The following is a 15828-nucleotide window of genomic DNA, read 5'->3' on the forward strand; positions in this document are numbered from 1 at the left end:
CTCGGGGATATGGTTGAAATCATTAAATATCAAACATATCATTTTATATCAATATACAAATCACTACATGGCAAATGTATGCAAAGTCTAGGGCTGCAAGTGATGTTTTTTTATTTTTTATTATTAATTAGGGCTGTCAGCATTAACGCGTTAATCGCGATGCGACTAAGGGTCAAGCATAATGCGTTAATTTTTTTTAATCGTATTAATCGCATGCCGCCATTTATTAATTTATTTTCACTTCACTCGGCTTTGCGTCGTGCCCAACAGGCTACTATTTTGCCATACTTCCTCGTAACACATCCTGCTGCTGCAGGATCGAATAGCAACGCCCAGAGCCATAGATTTTATATATATATATATATATATATATATATATATATATATATTAGGGCTGTCAATCGATTAAAAAATTTAATCTAATTAATTACATACTCTGTGATTAATTAATCACATACATAATTAACGGTGCCTGAACAGATACTTTTTAAGAAAGTAAAAAAAAGAAAAAGAAAAAAAAAGGGTACTAAACAACAGTTGGTGACATCAAAGAACGGCTTGTTTATTGCTAAGGCCATATGGTCAAAATTAAATGATTTAATAATAATGTATAACAATAACAATAACTTATTTCACTAGTAAATTGCTGTTGAGCAACAAAAACAACAACCAGATAGGAAAAGGACATTTACAATAACTTCAAATGCACCACGAGGCTGTAGTTTACCAGTTTCATTTAACGCACCGTTTGTGTTGTTTTTCGAAGGCAGCTGCAGATTGTTACATCCCGGTGTTGAATCCTCTACAGTAAAACACAGTCACACTTTACACCGTTTGTTTAATCCAGCTACTAGCTAACGGTGAGCTAACGTTAGCTGCTGTAGTGCTATAGCTGCTATAGTGCTAACTACCTAGATGGTAGGCTAACGTTAGCTGCTGTTGAGTATTGTGTTAACTAGCGTCACATGCAGCGGGGTTTGTGTTTCCTGTAACGTCCGTTTCAGAGCAGCAGAGAGAAGCGCAGACATTTCAGTGGCACCAGATTTTCGTCTGTATGCAAACGAAAGATTAATCTGCGTTAATTTTTTTAACGCGTTGTATTTTCTCGATTAATTAATCGAAATTAACAGCGTTATTTTGACAGCCCTAATATAGTATATATATATATATATATATATATATATGTATATATATATATATATATATATATATATATATATATATATATATATATATAGAGAGAGAGAGAGGAAGATTATATATATATATATATATATATATATATATATATATATATATATATATATATATGTCTTTCTGGTGCCACTGACATGCCTGCACTTCTCTCTGATGCTCTGAAACAGACGTTACAGGCAACAGAAACATTGCTGCCAGTACTCTAGTTAACGCTACACTTGACAGCAGCTAATGTTAGCCTACCGCTAGCTAGTAGCTGGATTAAACACTGTTAAAATGCTGACAGCTAACGCTAAACAGTGTAAAGTGTGTCTGTATTTCACTGTAGAGGATTCAACACCGGCATGTAACAATCTGCAGCTGCCGTTGTCGGAAAAACACAGGCGGTGCGTTCAATGAAACTGGTAATTTACAGCCTCGTGGTGCATTCAAAGTTGTTGTTAAATTCAAATGTGTGACTAGATTAAATATATAATAAACAAAACAAATCTTAAAATCAAGTTCATAAAGTCACTTTCTTTGCATTCATTTGATTCCCAATCAAGATACACTGGTAAGAATTGCTTTCCATTGTTAATATGTACTTAAAAACTGTTTATAGAATATAATAGAATTGTAATCATGTGATAAAACATGCAATTAATCACAATTAACTATAAAAATTCAACGATTAATCGCGATTAAGAAAATGTAATCGTTTGACAGCCCTATTATTAATGTAATAACTGTTTTAGTCTACAAAAAAGTTTTAAGGTGACATCATCAAATGTCTTGTTTTGTCCGACCAACTCAAACATATTAAATTTAGTATAATGTATGACAAAGAAACGCAGAAAATTCTCTTTCATTTTAAAGGTCCAATGTGTAGGAATTTCTCCCATCTAGCGTTAAGATCATATAATCGCAATCAACTCTCCCGCTCCACGCAGTTTAAAGTACGTATTACAGCTACAGTAGCCTTCACGCTTTTTTCTGATGACGCCGTCTCTTGCTCTTTTCAATATCCTTTTTCTTTTTCTGGGGGAAGAAGAAGACTCTTGTTCCTGAAATCTGGATTTTGATTACGTGTGGTCCTCCGTGTTTCCTTCTTCAAACTTGCCGGGGCCGGGAAGCGACGTTACCCATTAGCAGCACCTCTCAGTTTATCATGCGACAGTGAAAAACGCGAGAGGCGGAGCAGCATGTCCTGTATGTCCCTTACCAGCTAACGTATTTCAAGATGGCGCATGAATAAGGAGCATCTACCCCAGTTCATGCAAATGAAAATGTAAAATTTCAAGCCAAAAGGAATACTTGGAATTGATGGTGGTGGTAAATATTCATGAAAAAGGACAAGTTTGTGAACAGGCAACACAGATTTTGATAATGAACAACTAAACACGTTACACACTGGACCTTTAAAGCTGGAGCCATAAAATGTTTTGCCATTGTTTTTTTGAAAATGATTTTAATGATTAACCAATTATCAAAATACTTTTAGTTGATTCATTTTATGTTGATCGACTAATTGACCTATTTTTGCAACTCTACAGAAATCACAGATTTTCAAAGCGAACTGTGTTCCACTGTAATGCATTAAACTGTACGAGACCATCATTTTGTTAGATTGTAATTACAGTTTGCAATGAATTATTAATTTGGTCACCAGAAAATGCTACAAATATGAAATTATAGGATCACTTAATTGTGGTATGAGTCCTGCTAAAATGTGATAACTGAATTATTGCCCAGCTCATCCTGTCATGTAAACAAAGTATTAGAAAAACCTTCCTAATGATTTGGATTGTTCTACCTTTGTTTTCAGTTACAGTACTTAGCATTTCATGTGTTGCAACGGATGTTTTGGATGGATGATTTTATACTAAATCCTATATTTATACTTAAAAAAATCTTTCCCATCTTGGGAAAACTAACGGCACGTCTGTTTTATCTGTAAATAGTTTTCTAGACAATTTTAAATCTGGCTTCCGACTACATTATAGCGCAGAGACTCCTGTGATAACCACAAAATTGACCCTTCAGGCCAAATGCTGCAAAAACAAACACAAAAGGCTGCATTGCCATGCTGTTTTACTTTGCTTTTTGACCAAATGACCCTGGTCCAATAGACTCACTGTGTCAATGCCAGTAATCACCTGCAACTACATTTCCTCCACTTAAATAAAGACTGAGGGCATTTTATTTTACAACAAATGGAGAGATTCTTATGACCCACATTGATACCAGGGTTGAAAATCGTGGTTTTGTTGTGCTTAGATTTTTAGCAGCCTTGCATGGTCTTCCCAGTTTCTTCCAATTCAACATTTGCAGAAAATGCAGCAATTCTCATGCTAGATTTATAACAAGAACCAGGGGACGCAAGCTCATTAAACCTCTTTACACTGGCTTCCAGGGAGTCAGACAATTCATTTCTAAGTGGTAGTACTGGTTTGTAAAACACATAATGGCAAGAGTTGCTTGTTTTCTCTAATTCACGTTTATTATATTTTGGGCTATTTATTACTGCCATCTAACTTTATTAATTTAAATGATCTTAAAGCTTTGATGCCTTTTTATACAATGAACACTTGAAACTTGTCCTTCCTTGTCCTGACTTTGTGTCACTTCAGGCATTTTTTCTACTTTGGGTTGCTTCCTCTATGGTTGCTCCTTTGTGTTGTATTATTCATACCCGTGTCTGCACATTGTATCAGTGTAGCTGAAGAGTCAGAGCCCTTTTGCTGTCACTCATTTATGTGCAGTATGAAAAAACCACGCTCACAAATGTAAAAGTTCCCCATGCTAGACAATTCATCACAGCAAACATGACGCCTTAATTTGGTCTTGTCAAAATTTTTACTTAATCATTATTTCCTTGTGCCCAAGTGTTTTCATATCAGTGCGTGTGCTATGTTCACGCTGTGCTCACTGTCATTCACCTGGCGCCCACAGGAAGAGACGGCAGTTTACGCCAAGAAATAATCCTTAAAAAACATTGTTACACTGATGCCTTCTAGTTTGAGGCATCTTTGTTAGACAAGACATCAATTAATTTCAAGCTAGGTTTGACACAGTAATGTTTGTTTTTTAAAAGCATCAACAAATTAGTACAACTTAGATGAATCTAATTACATATAGCAAGCACTGCAAAATGGTTGGGAGGTGTTGAAGCTGGATAGAGACACACATTACAAGCTACAATTCTGATTCTGATGCTTGCATTTACATTGAACCTGTTTCTGTGCCTGTCACTTCACAGAGCTTGCTCCTCTGTGTCTTCTGCTTTAACAATGTGATCTAAGATATTAAGCATGCATCGAAAAACATGTCAAATTAGACTCACTGATTGGATGGAGAAGAGTTCAGTAAAGTTTGGTTGAGAGTCTCCCAGGAAGGAGCCATTTCCATAGGCATGATGGGGGAAACTCTCTGCCCCCTCGCCTGCTTTCGGACTGGACAGCAGGATCCCAATCTGGGACGTCCGAACATGATATGGGAAGTTCTTATTGGCTGCCGAGGGTCTTGTGATAACCTAAGGGATTAAAAGATGAAAATATATAATGATTTCCGCTGATTTTTACGTATATAATCTATGTATAAAATATGTATAGTAGCTAACAGAACATATAAGGTCCAAGTGAGAAGTGGGAAATGCAATGCATGCAGTGAGCAGAAAAATAAAAGGGAATTTACGTGAGCAGTCGGCCCATTAGTAAAGAACAATGTGTCGAAGGTGAGGAAGAGGTAGATAAAGATGTGTGGGGGAGACAATCAGCACGAGGCAGTTATGACTCAAGGATAGTGAATAATATATGACAGACAGAGGCAATAATGACTCTTGAATAATGTGAACTATGTAGAAGTGCAAGGGTGCATGAGGGTGTGTGTGTGTGTGTGTGTATGTGTGTGTGGTACGAACGAGGAACACGATGTGAGCGTAGAGGTGGATGCCAAGCTGAATGCCGTTGACGATCTTCTCCCGGGCCCAACGAGGAATCCCAAAGTTGGCGATCAAAGCCATAACAGGCACTGCGAAAAACCTGATGAAGACAAGTGAGTAGATTTAGGATAACGAAGAACACATTAAAAGAAAAGATGAGAACTGAAAGGCCGGGAGAGTAGAAACAGATGTAAAGCATACAGAAAGATGAAGATGGAAGGAGAGGAGAGACGTAGATAATGAGGCGGGAGATTGCGGTAGCAATTAGAGAGAAATACAGAGATAATATTAGTCTTTGTAATCTACACTTCATTTGAAGCTTATGCTATTACACCCAGTGAGTGAAGGGCAGAGAAACAGAACAGTGTATGCAGAAGAGTTTTTCTCTTAGTTATTTGAAAGGAAAAACACTTTCCAGTACAAACTTTTAAACTATCTAGCACACACATATGGTAGCATAAATTATTGTAGATAGAAGAGACCCAAGTAAATCACCAGCTGAGTAAAAATAGAAGTTTTCCTCTAGCAATCATTCACTCAGGTACAATTATCTACAGTGTTATTAGAGCACAGAGGTTGGGCACGCAATGTTGTAGAAGGGTAGTGTTAAATAAACAACTTTTTATTCCTGGACCGCTAAAGCATCAGCTATCTCATGCACAGTTTTACAGAGCAGCATAAATTATTCAAATTGAAGAGACCTCAAACAGAGAAACATGTATTTTTCTACTCCTGCAATCTCGCTCAGGTGCTATTATCCGCAGCAAGGGCAGAGTGGGGGAAGCCGTGCAGGTCTCACCATAGTGTGTACGTGGTGAAGAAAGGGATGTAGAAGGGCTGTTTCTCAGGGTAGTGTTTCAGAGAGACCAGCACGGCATAGCAGAACCACACGTAGGCCAGCAGCTGCAGGCCCATCAGTCCGTAGCCTGCGGGGCTGTCATAGGCGTATAGCACTTCACCTGGGTCAAAGAACTGGCACAGGAACATGACAAGTTATGCCAAAATTAAGCTTAAACTTAAAAAGAAAAAAATAAGCATTGTTTGGCTTGGCTAGACATTGTAGTCTGTGCCCTAATTACTAAAATGGATTGCTAGTGGTTTAGCCGCTGCACTGAGATGACCGAGCCAAAGCTCAGCTTGTTGCCTTCTGTGTGAGTCTTTGACATTGACACTTGTTCTTCCCAACTGGGTCATCGGCATGTGTGTGTGTGTGTGTGTGTGTGTGTGTGTGTGTGTGTGTGTGTGGTGCCTGCAACTGCGGACACCAGATTGCATTTCACATTCCAGTGACTGGATAGCGTTGGCCATACACGGTTACCTCGTGCTACATAATGCATTGGTGTGACGGCTCGGTGTGGAACTTCTTGGAATCCAACCAGCTAACGCAGGCCTGTCAGATTCCATGCAGGCCGAGCACCAAGAACACTCTTCAACTCTTTATTTCAGTTCCAATTGTAACCTAGTTTGGTGTATTTTTAGCAGGAGCTCCCCTGAGTTTTGAGCTCTTCAAAAGCAGGGACCATGTAAGAGGGCAGGCACGCCTTCAGATCCACATATTGCAGTGTGTGAGATAGCTATAGGCTCCAGCGTTAAATATAGCAAGGATAGTTCCACTGCACTATTCCCACTGGGTCATTAATAGGCCGCATTCAAAGACTGTAATCCACTGTCCCTGAATGTACCATCGTGATCGGACTGTGCTGAAGCCTCTGCAGCATGCACAGATGTATGTAACTGTAACACTCCCAAGTGTCTAATTAATTTATAAGCTCATATGCTATAACATCATAGCTGTTAAAAATCTGTTTCCATCTTCACATACAGAGACACGGTATGATTAATGAGAGTGGAGATCTCTCAGTATGCTTATTACTAAGTCTAACTTTCATTGATCTAAGATTTATTATCTCAGGTACAGTAGTGAGTGCAAATCTCTTTAGTTGTGCTTTTAGTTGCCTCGTTGTTGTTGTTGGATCTTTGAAAGTCATCAACTTGTTGCATATTCATAATTAGCGATGTGTCAATGTTATTAAGTAACTTGACAGAAAAAGCCATTACAGCCCACGTTGATCTGTGGGCTCTACTCTACCATGAATATTTGTGAGATTATTAAAAAAGCCAGAGAGAGCAATAATACCAGTGCCAGAAAGTCAGAAATCATCACCAGTCATCCTGGGCGTAATGCAGATGCTGCTTTCAAATCACATCAGAAGTCAAGTGTTCAAATGTTTTATGAGCTGGAATCTGAATTTAAAATAAAAAGAACAAAACTGCAGTAGACTGAGCTTTTAGTAACTACTGTACAGATGATTTATGAGGGCTGCAACTAAATATTATTTTCACTGCTGGTTATTTTCCCAATTAATTGATTCATCTTTGTCTATGAAGTGTTAGAAAATAGTAAAACAAATGTGGATTTGCAGCTTCTTTCTGTTTTACATTATTGTAAATAGAGATGTTCCGATACCATTTTGTTGCTTCCTGATACCGATTCCGATACCTGAACTTGCATATCGGCCGATACCGAGTACCGATCCGATACCAGTGTGTCATATATTTTATTATGTTTTAACAACTGTATACTACTATCCTTGTATGGATGTGATATTATTTCTATCTTTGTTGTCGGTCTGGCTCAGGTTAAACTCTTTGTGAAACATGAACAAACACAAACAATGAACGCCACAGAACGTTCTTTTATTATCCAGTTTGACATACAGTTATAACGGAAAAAGAACATAAATAAACTACTTTAATGTAGATTTTCTTTAGGGCTTTATTACGTGGTATCGGATCGGTGCATAAACTCCAGTACTTCCCGATACCGATACCACCATTTTAGGCAGATACCAATACTGGTATCGGTATCGGAACATCTCTAATTGTAAATTTAATATCGTTGGGTTTTCAACTCAGTGTCTTTGGGTTTTGAAGAAACTACTTTAGACTTTGGGAATTTCTGATTAAAAATAATAAAAATGAAAAATTCATGGATTAGTCAATAATTAAAATAACCTCAGTAGCCCCAATGTTGACTACAGTGCAGTGTGGGTAATGTGCTCTGTGTGTGTGTGTGTGTGTGTGTGTGTGTGTGTGTGTGTGTGTGTGTGTGGTACCTCTGCCTCATAGATGAAGAGGATGACGTAGGTGATTGTGTAGACTGTCATGTAGATGCTCAGCTTAACTGACCCACTGTGACTGATCCTCGCTCTGACACACATTAACACATACACAAAGAGGGTCAGAGGTCAAACACAAGTTAGCGGAAGATAAGAACACACACTCAACAATACACAGACAGAGGGGGTGATGCATGGAAACACAAACACAAAATCACACATTTGGTTCTTTACACATAAAACAAAGACAGCTTAGTCTAAAAAGCATCTATCCAACACCACACAGCACAAAGGACTTGTGTGCTCAGCTCTGAACTTTATAAATATGAAATGGCTGCAGACTCATGGACACGGCAGGCTGTGAAAAAAGCTCTCCGTATTCATAAAAGCAGAAATTAAGGCTTCTTTATTTGCACAACAACAAATATAACAAGGATTTTCAAATATCATTTTGCTCTGACTAATTCAGCACCACACACCAGAGACAACACATCAAAGTTGTAGTTAACTTTCTGCAGATAAACAGCCATGATTTTAGCTTGATGGTGATGCAGTTTTAAGTTTATTCACTAGGGTTTTAGAGGGGTTTAATAAGTCTAAGAGATTCTTCTGAGCCCAGAGGAGGGTGTAATCCTGGAGTCGAAGAAGCCAGCTTAAATCTTGCAAGCTCAGTTTTCGCTACAAGAGTCTGGAAAATATCCACAGAGATTAAACTGAGCCTGAAGCAAGACCAATCTTCAATCTGTAAGCAGTGGTTTAGATGATGACTCACCATGAATCAAAACTCAAAACCTTGAACTGCCATTTAATTTTCTCACATAAACTGACTCAGAAACCAACATCTAGGGATAGCTTGGAAGAAAAGTAACAACGTTTAAGAACAGCGGGCATGTTGGACTGGACATTCAAAATTACACTCGTAAATCATCTATTGTGTGGGCTATCTGAAATGATGCCTGTCCCAAGCAAATGTCCACTAAGCCTTGCCAGAAAAGAGTAAGCAAACTAAAAATGTGTCAGCTGGCTTTGCAGGGTAATCCTGCAGCAGACACAAAAACGACATAAAGTTCACATCAGAGTAGCATCCATCTGTCACATTCCTCTGATATATCAGGTGTTTATCCACACCATCACATCCAGCATACTAACTGACTTTTTGACTGACACCTAACGTTATCATGTCATGAGATACTGTTATGACTGTGACAGTGAGGCCTGAGAGACAGTGGCAGCATAAACACACCTGCACAAGATGACAGGCTTGCGTAAACAAACACACATGGGCTTGGAGAAAAAACACACACACACACACACACACACACACACACACACGCTGAAAAAAGTGCAAACCCCCACCTGGTGACAGTGAAACCTTTGCCCAACAATATGAGCATCAGAAGGAACACCAGGAAACTGACGGAGAACAGTAATTTCCCTGGAGATGGACAGAGAGGAGTGAGACAAAAAATGAGAAAGAAGACAGAGGGGGTAATTAGGTTGTGGTTTCCGAATCCGTAATATCATAGGGGAAAGATAAAATCAGCCACACACATGCAGAATCATGCATGGTCTTGCCTCTGCCCATCAAACCAGCTATCGCACTTTGCCACCCACACACGTCCCTCATCGTCGACTCATTCATTCCGCTCGGGCAGAGAGTGGTTTATACAGTGCAGAGGCAGCCTCAGTCAGTCAGTCAGCGGCCGATGCAGTAAAAGAACTCACCAAGTATTTTCAGGCTGCCGTTGCCAACTCCATCTCTAGCATACAGGCCCCAGTAGACACAATGGAACAACAGGCTGAGCACTGCCAAGTAGAAAAAAGATGCATGGAAGACAGAAATGAGGAAATAAGAGAAAGGGAGAAGGAGGGAGAAAGGAAAAAGATGTGAGAGCAGGAGATGGGGGGTGTTGGAAGAGGACGGTAAATAAGGAGATGTCACAAAGAAGAAGTAAAGAAGAAAAGGTAAAGAAGACAGGGAGATGATAATGAGGAAAGAGAAAGAGGCAGGGGTAGGAGAAGGGGAGAGAAATGGGGAGTAGAGAAGCGAGACAGAAAAGAAGAGGTATTGATAAAAGGAGATGAAAAAGAGCAGAAGGCTTCAGAGAAGCGGGAGGAGAGGAAGAAAGAATTAAGGGATGGCAGGAGAATCGAGAAGGGATTTGAAGAGGGGACAAGCAAGTGAGAGAGAAGAAAGCGAGATAAGGGGGGGGAGATGAAAAAGGAGAGGAGAGGTTGAGGAGAGTGAGGAGGTTGTTCGTCAGTAAAAGCATGCTACACTGAACACTGTAACGTTGCTCGGTGGTTTGCAAAAGTTGCTATTCAGAGGCTAATAAGGGTGATAATATCTCAGCTCTTGAAGTGGGGATTAAGGTATAAGATGCTGCAGCCATGTGTGAGGCTCATTGTCGTATTGAGAGTGTGTGTGTGTGTGTGTGTGTGTGTGTGTGTGTGTGTGTGTGTGTGTGTGTGCGGGACAGAAGCTCTCACCCTCCACACCTGCCGCCGTCATAAACATTTTGTAGGTTGTGTGAAGAAGCTGTCTTCCCTTCAGATTGTCTGCAGGGGAGAAAAAAGAAGAATAAGATAGAGATGATTGAGGTGTGTGTGTGTGTGTCTGTGTGTGTGTGTGTGTGTGTGTGTGTGTGTGGATAGAGATAAAAAGGATGGAGATATGCTAACAGATGGCAAAGGAGAGCGAGAGAGGTACAGAGAGTGTGAGACAAAGAGAAGAAAAAAAAACAAGAACAAGGAAGCAGGCCAGATGAATGGGGAGGAGCGACCATTAGTATGCATCCATCTTGTGTTGCCTGTCTCTAGATGAGACCTTATACATCTTCTCCACTCTCTCTTCCTAAGCTGTGAGAAAATATTTTTAATGTGTATTTAAAAGGACAATTCCAGTGCAAAACAAACCTAGGGGTTAATAACAGATGTGTACCCACTCGATTGCTCTCTGGGACATGTTTTCATGCTAATCAAATGTGTTTGTAGCTTGAAAAAAGCTAGCGTGGACCGCTGATTAGCTTACAACGCTAGTATTCGGGGCACAGGGAAAGTAAAAACAAATTGCTTATTATATCACTAAAAAGGCTCAAAATATCACCACACTTCAACGGTAGCATAATGAGGGCCCCTAAATGTTAACCGAAGCATTGAGAACTTTGTAAGTGTACAGACAGTTTATTAAAAAGATAGTTTAGAAAGACAGTAGCTCCCAGAACGGCGGCCGCCTGTATACGAGAACGCGACTGTCTTTATAATCTATCTTTTTGCACCGGAATTGTTCTTTAAGCAGCCAATTTTACTACAAAAACACTCCTGCAAACAAAAGTAGCCCAGAGGAAAATTTACAGAGGGAGGAAGGGTCATAAACGTTCCCACACACTCACAGCTGCCATGTATAACCCCCGGCTTGGCTGGCCAGACGCTGCTGGATCCTTCTGTGACTTTCTCAAAGTTACTCTAATGGTGGCTATAAAAAAAAAATGTCTCCCAAAAACGAAAACTGTGTCATTGTCAATGTTTTATAACATCTTAAACCTTTTCCTATCTTTCATAATCTATGGGTATTGTTTTAAAGGTGCAATACGTAATACTGACAGCTAGTGTTTAAAATAGTGCAGTAGAAATTCAAAATACTGGAGAGAGTCGTCTCCCCCGCCCACTCCTCCCTAGACTCAAAGTTCACGGAGGTTGCCAGGCTGAGACCGCAGCATCCATAGTCTCGCTTTGCCAGACCCTCCTCCAAAGCACGCTGAAGGAACATCCACAACAATGTTGCTAAACGCTTGTCTCACATACCAGACATTACTTCACAGCACAGCGGAGTAGCTAACGTTAGATGCTGACAGTCATAGAATCCCGTGCTCACGCAGAGCTCTGTACCCAACTGACAGACACACTTTTTTGGCTTAGAATTACGGTAGGAACTGCTAAAAATAACACTACCTTGCCGTCCTCTCCACCCGACTGAACACACTTTATTGGCTTAGAATTATGGTAACAATCGCTAAACACACTGCAAACTCACAGTCCTCTCTTCCTAATTTACAGCCCCCCTCTCTTGGCTTAAAATAACTCAACGTTGTCGGCTACACGTTGTAAACAGCCTTGGTCCGCTTGCCTGGTCCTCCGGTAACGTTAGCAGGGTTAGCATGGCAGCGTTAGCCAGGACCAGTTGGGATAACTTTACTGGCTCTGTCTCAATTTGTTTTTGCGAGTAACCAACTCGGGTACTCTAGCTATATAATTCAATGTGAATACACAAATGTTGAAATAACATAAAATGCCTGTCCCTTGTAGCTGTGATAAATTAGCCTGAAGCTAATGCTTACCTGTTCAGGAGGAAATTAGCCAACTCAGCATCCTTTTTGGCTCACTGGTCACGCAACTGTTAGAAACATGTCGTTTTTTTTTAGGTCGGGTAGAATTTATCTCCGTTGATCCCGTTCGTTTGTGTGCTGCTTTCATGGCTGTACTAACATTACAGCTGTAGCGCACTGGGTTTAAGTTTTTACGGTATATCTGGCAACCCGGCCTGGCTGTCAAACTGGGCAGTTGATAACAACACACAGGCCAAAACACAAACAGACATTCCGTCACGGAACGGAAATTTCAAAAGGAGAAAATACTGGCATTAGCATTGTTGTCAGAAAAGATATTTCAACTTAGCATGTTTCCTTAATATCTGATGACGCATTGGGGTCATTTTTGGAGTTATTACAGTAAATATATTACATATTGGACCTTTAATTTGAGTAAAAGTAATGAAATACAAGTCCCTTTAGGCCTGTTTTCTTCTTCTATTTGTTGTTTATGTACTTTGTTTGACTTTAACTTGTGCAAATAAATAAAACTCAAGCCTCCATGTCAATGAATACTCAAAATCTGTCTGTCAATCTGCATGAAATCACAAAAAGATTTCTGTAGAATTCAAAAGCCAAAAGATCTATTTGCACCTCATTACATGGCCTTGTTCCTCTGCAGTATGGCAAACAAAGCAAGAAATAAACTTTGCCTAACCCCCAGTATTTAAAAGGCCCACTTCCATTTCCAACCAATGTGCTCATTTTTGGATACATTTGACTAGAAAACACTTTGATGACACTGAATTAATGTGAAAGATAATTTATGCCAATTTTGGAGCTTAATATACAGATTCCTTCACTTTAAAGTATCATGCTACGTTTACACGTGGCCGGCTATTTTCATAAACGGACATTTCAACCTCTCCGTTTTCAAAAATAACATTGTGCACAGCTGTCAGTTTTCAGAAAAGTGATCGTTTACATGTACCCGTGTATATATGCCGTCAAGAGCATGCCAAACCTGTTGGTGGCAGTGTAACGAGAAGCTCAAGCCCACGTTAGCCAATCAGAATCCCGAAAATAGCAACAACAGCAACGAATCACTTCTTCTCTCTCTCTCTCTCTCTCTCTCTCTCTCTCGGCTGCCTAAACCTCTGTTTGTCTCAGTCTACATGCAAACGTGCAAACGAAGATTTCATAAATCTCCACTCTGGCCGGAGTTTTTAGAAAGACTTGTTTTCAGAGACGAATTCTCCGTTTACGTGTAAACGAAGGGCACAAACGAAGGGAAATGTCTCCGTTTTTTCAAAATAACCATGTACGTGTAAACAGGGCCTCAGTTTACCAAAATTAGATAAAAAATATTTTTTTCATATACCTATTGTGGGATCTAGCCATACAGATAGTTTGGGTTTCACTAGCCCAGATTTAAAAACATTCATGTCTGATATTTCTGCCTTCGCAGAAGTAAAATGAGGATTACTGGAATTTAGTTTGTGGTACACTGAAAAAAAAGATTTTTGGTGTAGTAATATTTATTAGGTTAACTGTCACAATTTTTATTTTCTAACTGTAAGTATCAGTGAGAACTGGAATTATTCAAGTAAAACTATATATGTCATTCATGTAATAAATAAACTGTGTGGGAAGTAAGTGGTATTATGTATTTTCACATAATATTCAAAGGTTTCATAGTCATTGCACATGAACTTAGAAATACCAAGTAAGTTTAAATAGTGTTGGGTGTTTTGAATCCGTGCATGCGGCTTGTGACGCGCATACAGGACGCATGCACTTCGTTGTCCGCCAAAACACAAGAAGACAGCAGCTAAATCATCTTGAAGGTAAGTCATTCAGGGTTTTTCCTGCATATGTAACAGAGTTAAAATATAATATGATCCCACTTGCCATTATCACACATCACGTATCACTGTAGCTTAATTTTACTATGGTCGCTAAACGTACGTACCTGTGGACTTGGGTCACATAGGTACAGCAGTTAGACCTTGCTGTCCCCTTGGTAAGTACACAAGTTATGAGCTCCACCATCGTTTTTATTAATTATCTTAATTTTATACAAAACGAGTGGTTTATTTTGTTTATGAAACGTGTAGCTCCCGAACGGTCGAGCACGTTCTTTTAATGTAACGTCGACGGTGGTTTCCTTTATATAATGTGGCCAGTGCGACATGTGTCGCTAGCTAACCAGCTAACCTCTTTTTATTTTGCACTTGTGTGTAAACTGGGACTGACTGTATGATTAATCCTTCGCTAGATGCTGTGAATAAATGGCGGGTTTGCCAAAATGATGAGTTTCAATGATGAGTACACAACCGCTACACATAGGAGGCAGGGAAAGGAGGATAGAAAAACGTTTCAAACATCCGCAGCGTCTAGGTCGGCTTGGAGAGGCCGCGAGCAGCCTCTGCCAGACCTCACCAAAACCCTGATGCTAATTGTTATAAATAAGCTAAAGAGGAAGCTATCGTTTTTGATATTTTGCAGTGTACTCTTAGTTTGCCACAAATCTAAAATCTTACTGAGACAGACAGTCTGTGCATCTGCAGAGCAAACAGAGGACAGGAGAGATGTTCCTTCTCACAACATTTCATTCAGTATATCATGTTAAATATGATTTAATTTATTGGCATTTCAGATTTGTTTCTTACTGTGGCTGTATATTTTTATTCCATATATGAAAATACTTTATATGTGTCATATTTCAACTAAAAAACATATTATTTCTAATTCCCTCATCTATATTTTGCTCATAATTTGATATGAAGCCTCATTGTTCTCTATTCTGATTCTGTTTACACGGTTTCAATTTAGATTCTGCATTATTCTTGATACATATGACACAGCTCTCTCTCAACAACGTGAATCTAGACCAGCAATGCTCTACTGCTTTTTTGAGGAGAGGAACAGAATAACAGCGGCAAAAATGCAGGATTTTCTTAATTTAAGATTTAACATATGTGGAAATGGTTCCGATTCTGTATGAAAGATGTGTAATTTTTTTTAGATCAGAGCGATATTTTCAAATATTTTGACATCATATTATCAAAAATACATTGGTTTGACAGTGGTACAGTCAATTTTGGTTACATGATTCTGTAGTTTTTAATGTAATATTTCTTGTAGTATTCTGTAGTTTTAATGTATTATTTTGTCTTTGTGTTTTTGTCCTTAAGCCCAAAGCAACAACTTTCTACATTTGACACAGTGCCCTCTCAAGCAGCAACTACAGCAAGCTGTGTCACAAGCAAAGCCATCTGGCTAT

The 15828-nt window shown here is 39.3% G+C and overlaps 1 protein-coding gene across 1 annotated transcript in view; it reads right to left on the reverse strand.

Annotated features, from left to right (window-relative positions):
• The window catches only part of tmem145 (transmembrane protein 145), a 55710-nt gene that overhangs the window by 3254 nt on the left and 36628 nt on the right, over positions 1 to 15828 (reverse strand). Inside the window, exons 8-14 of the mRNA XM_078252486.1 lie at positions 10726 to 10794; positions 9961 to 10041; positions 9592 to 9670; positions 8233 to 8326; positions 5916 to 6088; positions 5096 to 5216; positions 4520 to 4708 (exon numbers count right to left, since the gene is read on the reverse strand). Coding sequence (XP_078108612.1) covers positions 4520 to 4708; positions 5096 to 5216; positions 5916 to 6088; positions 8233 to 8326; positions 9592 to 9670; positions 9961 to 10041; positions 10726 to 10794 — 806 coding nt within the window. The remainder of the gene's footprint in view (positions 1 to 4519; positions 4709 to 5095; positions 5217 to 5915; positions 6089 to 8232; positions 8327 to 9591; positions 9671 to 9960; positions 10042 to 10725; positions 10795 to 15828) is intronic.

Source organism: Sander vitreus, chromosome 6 (assembly GCF_031162955.1).
Source record: "Sander vitreus isolate 19-12246 chromosome 6, sanVit1, whole genome shotgun sequence".
NCBI lineage: Eukaryota > Metazoa > Chordata > Actinopteri > Perciformes > Percidae > Sander > Sander vitreus.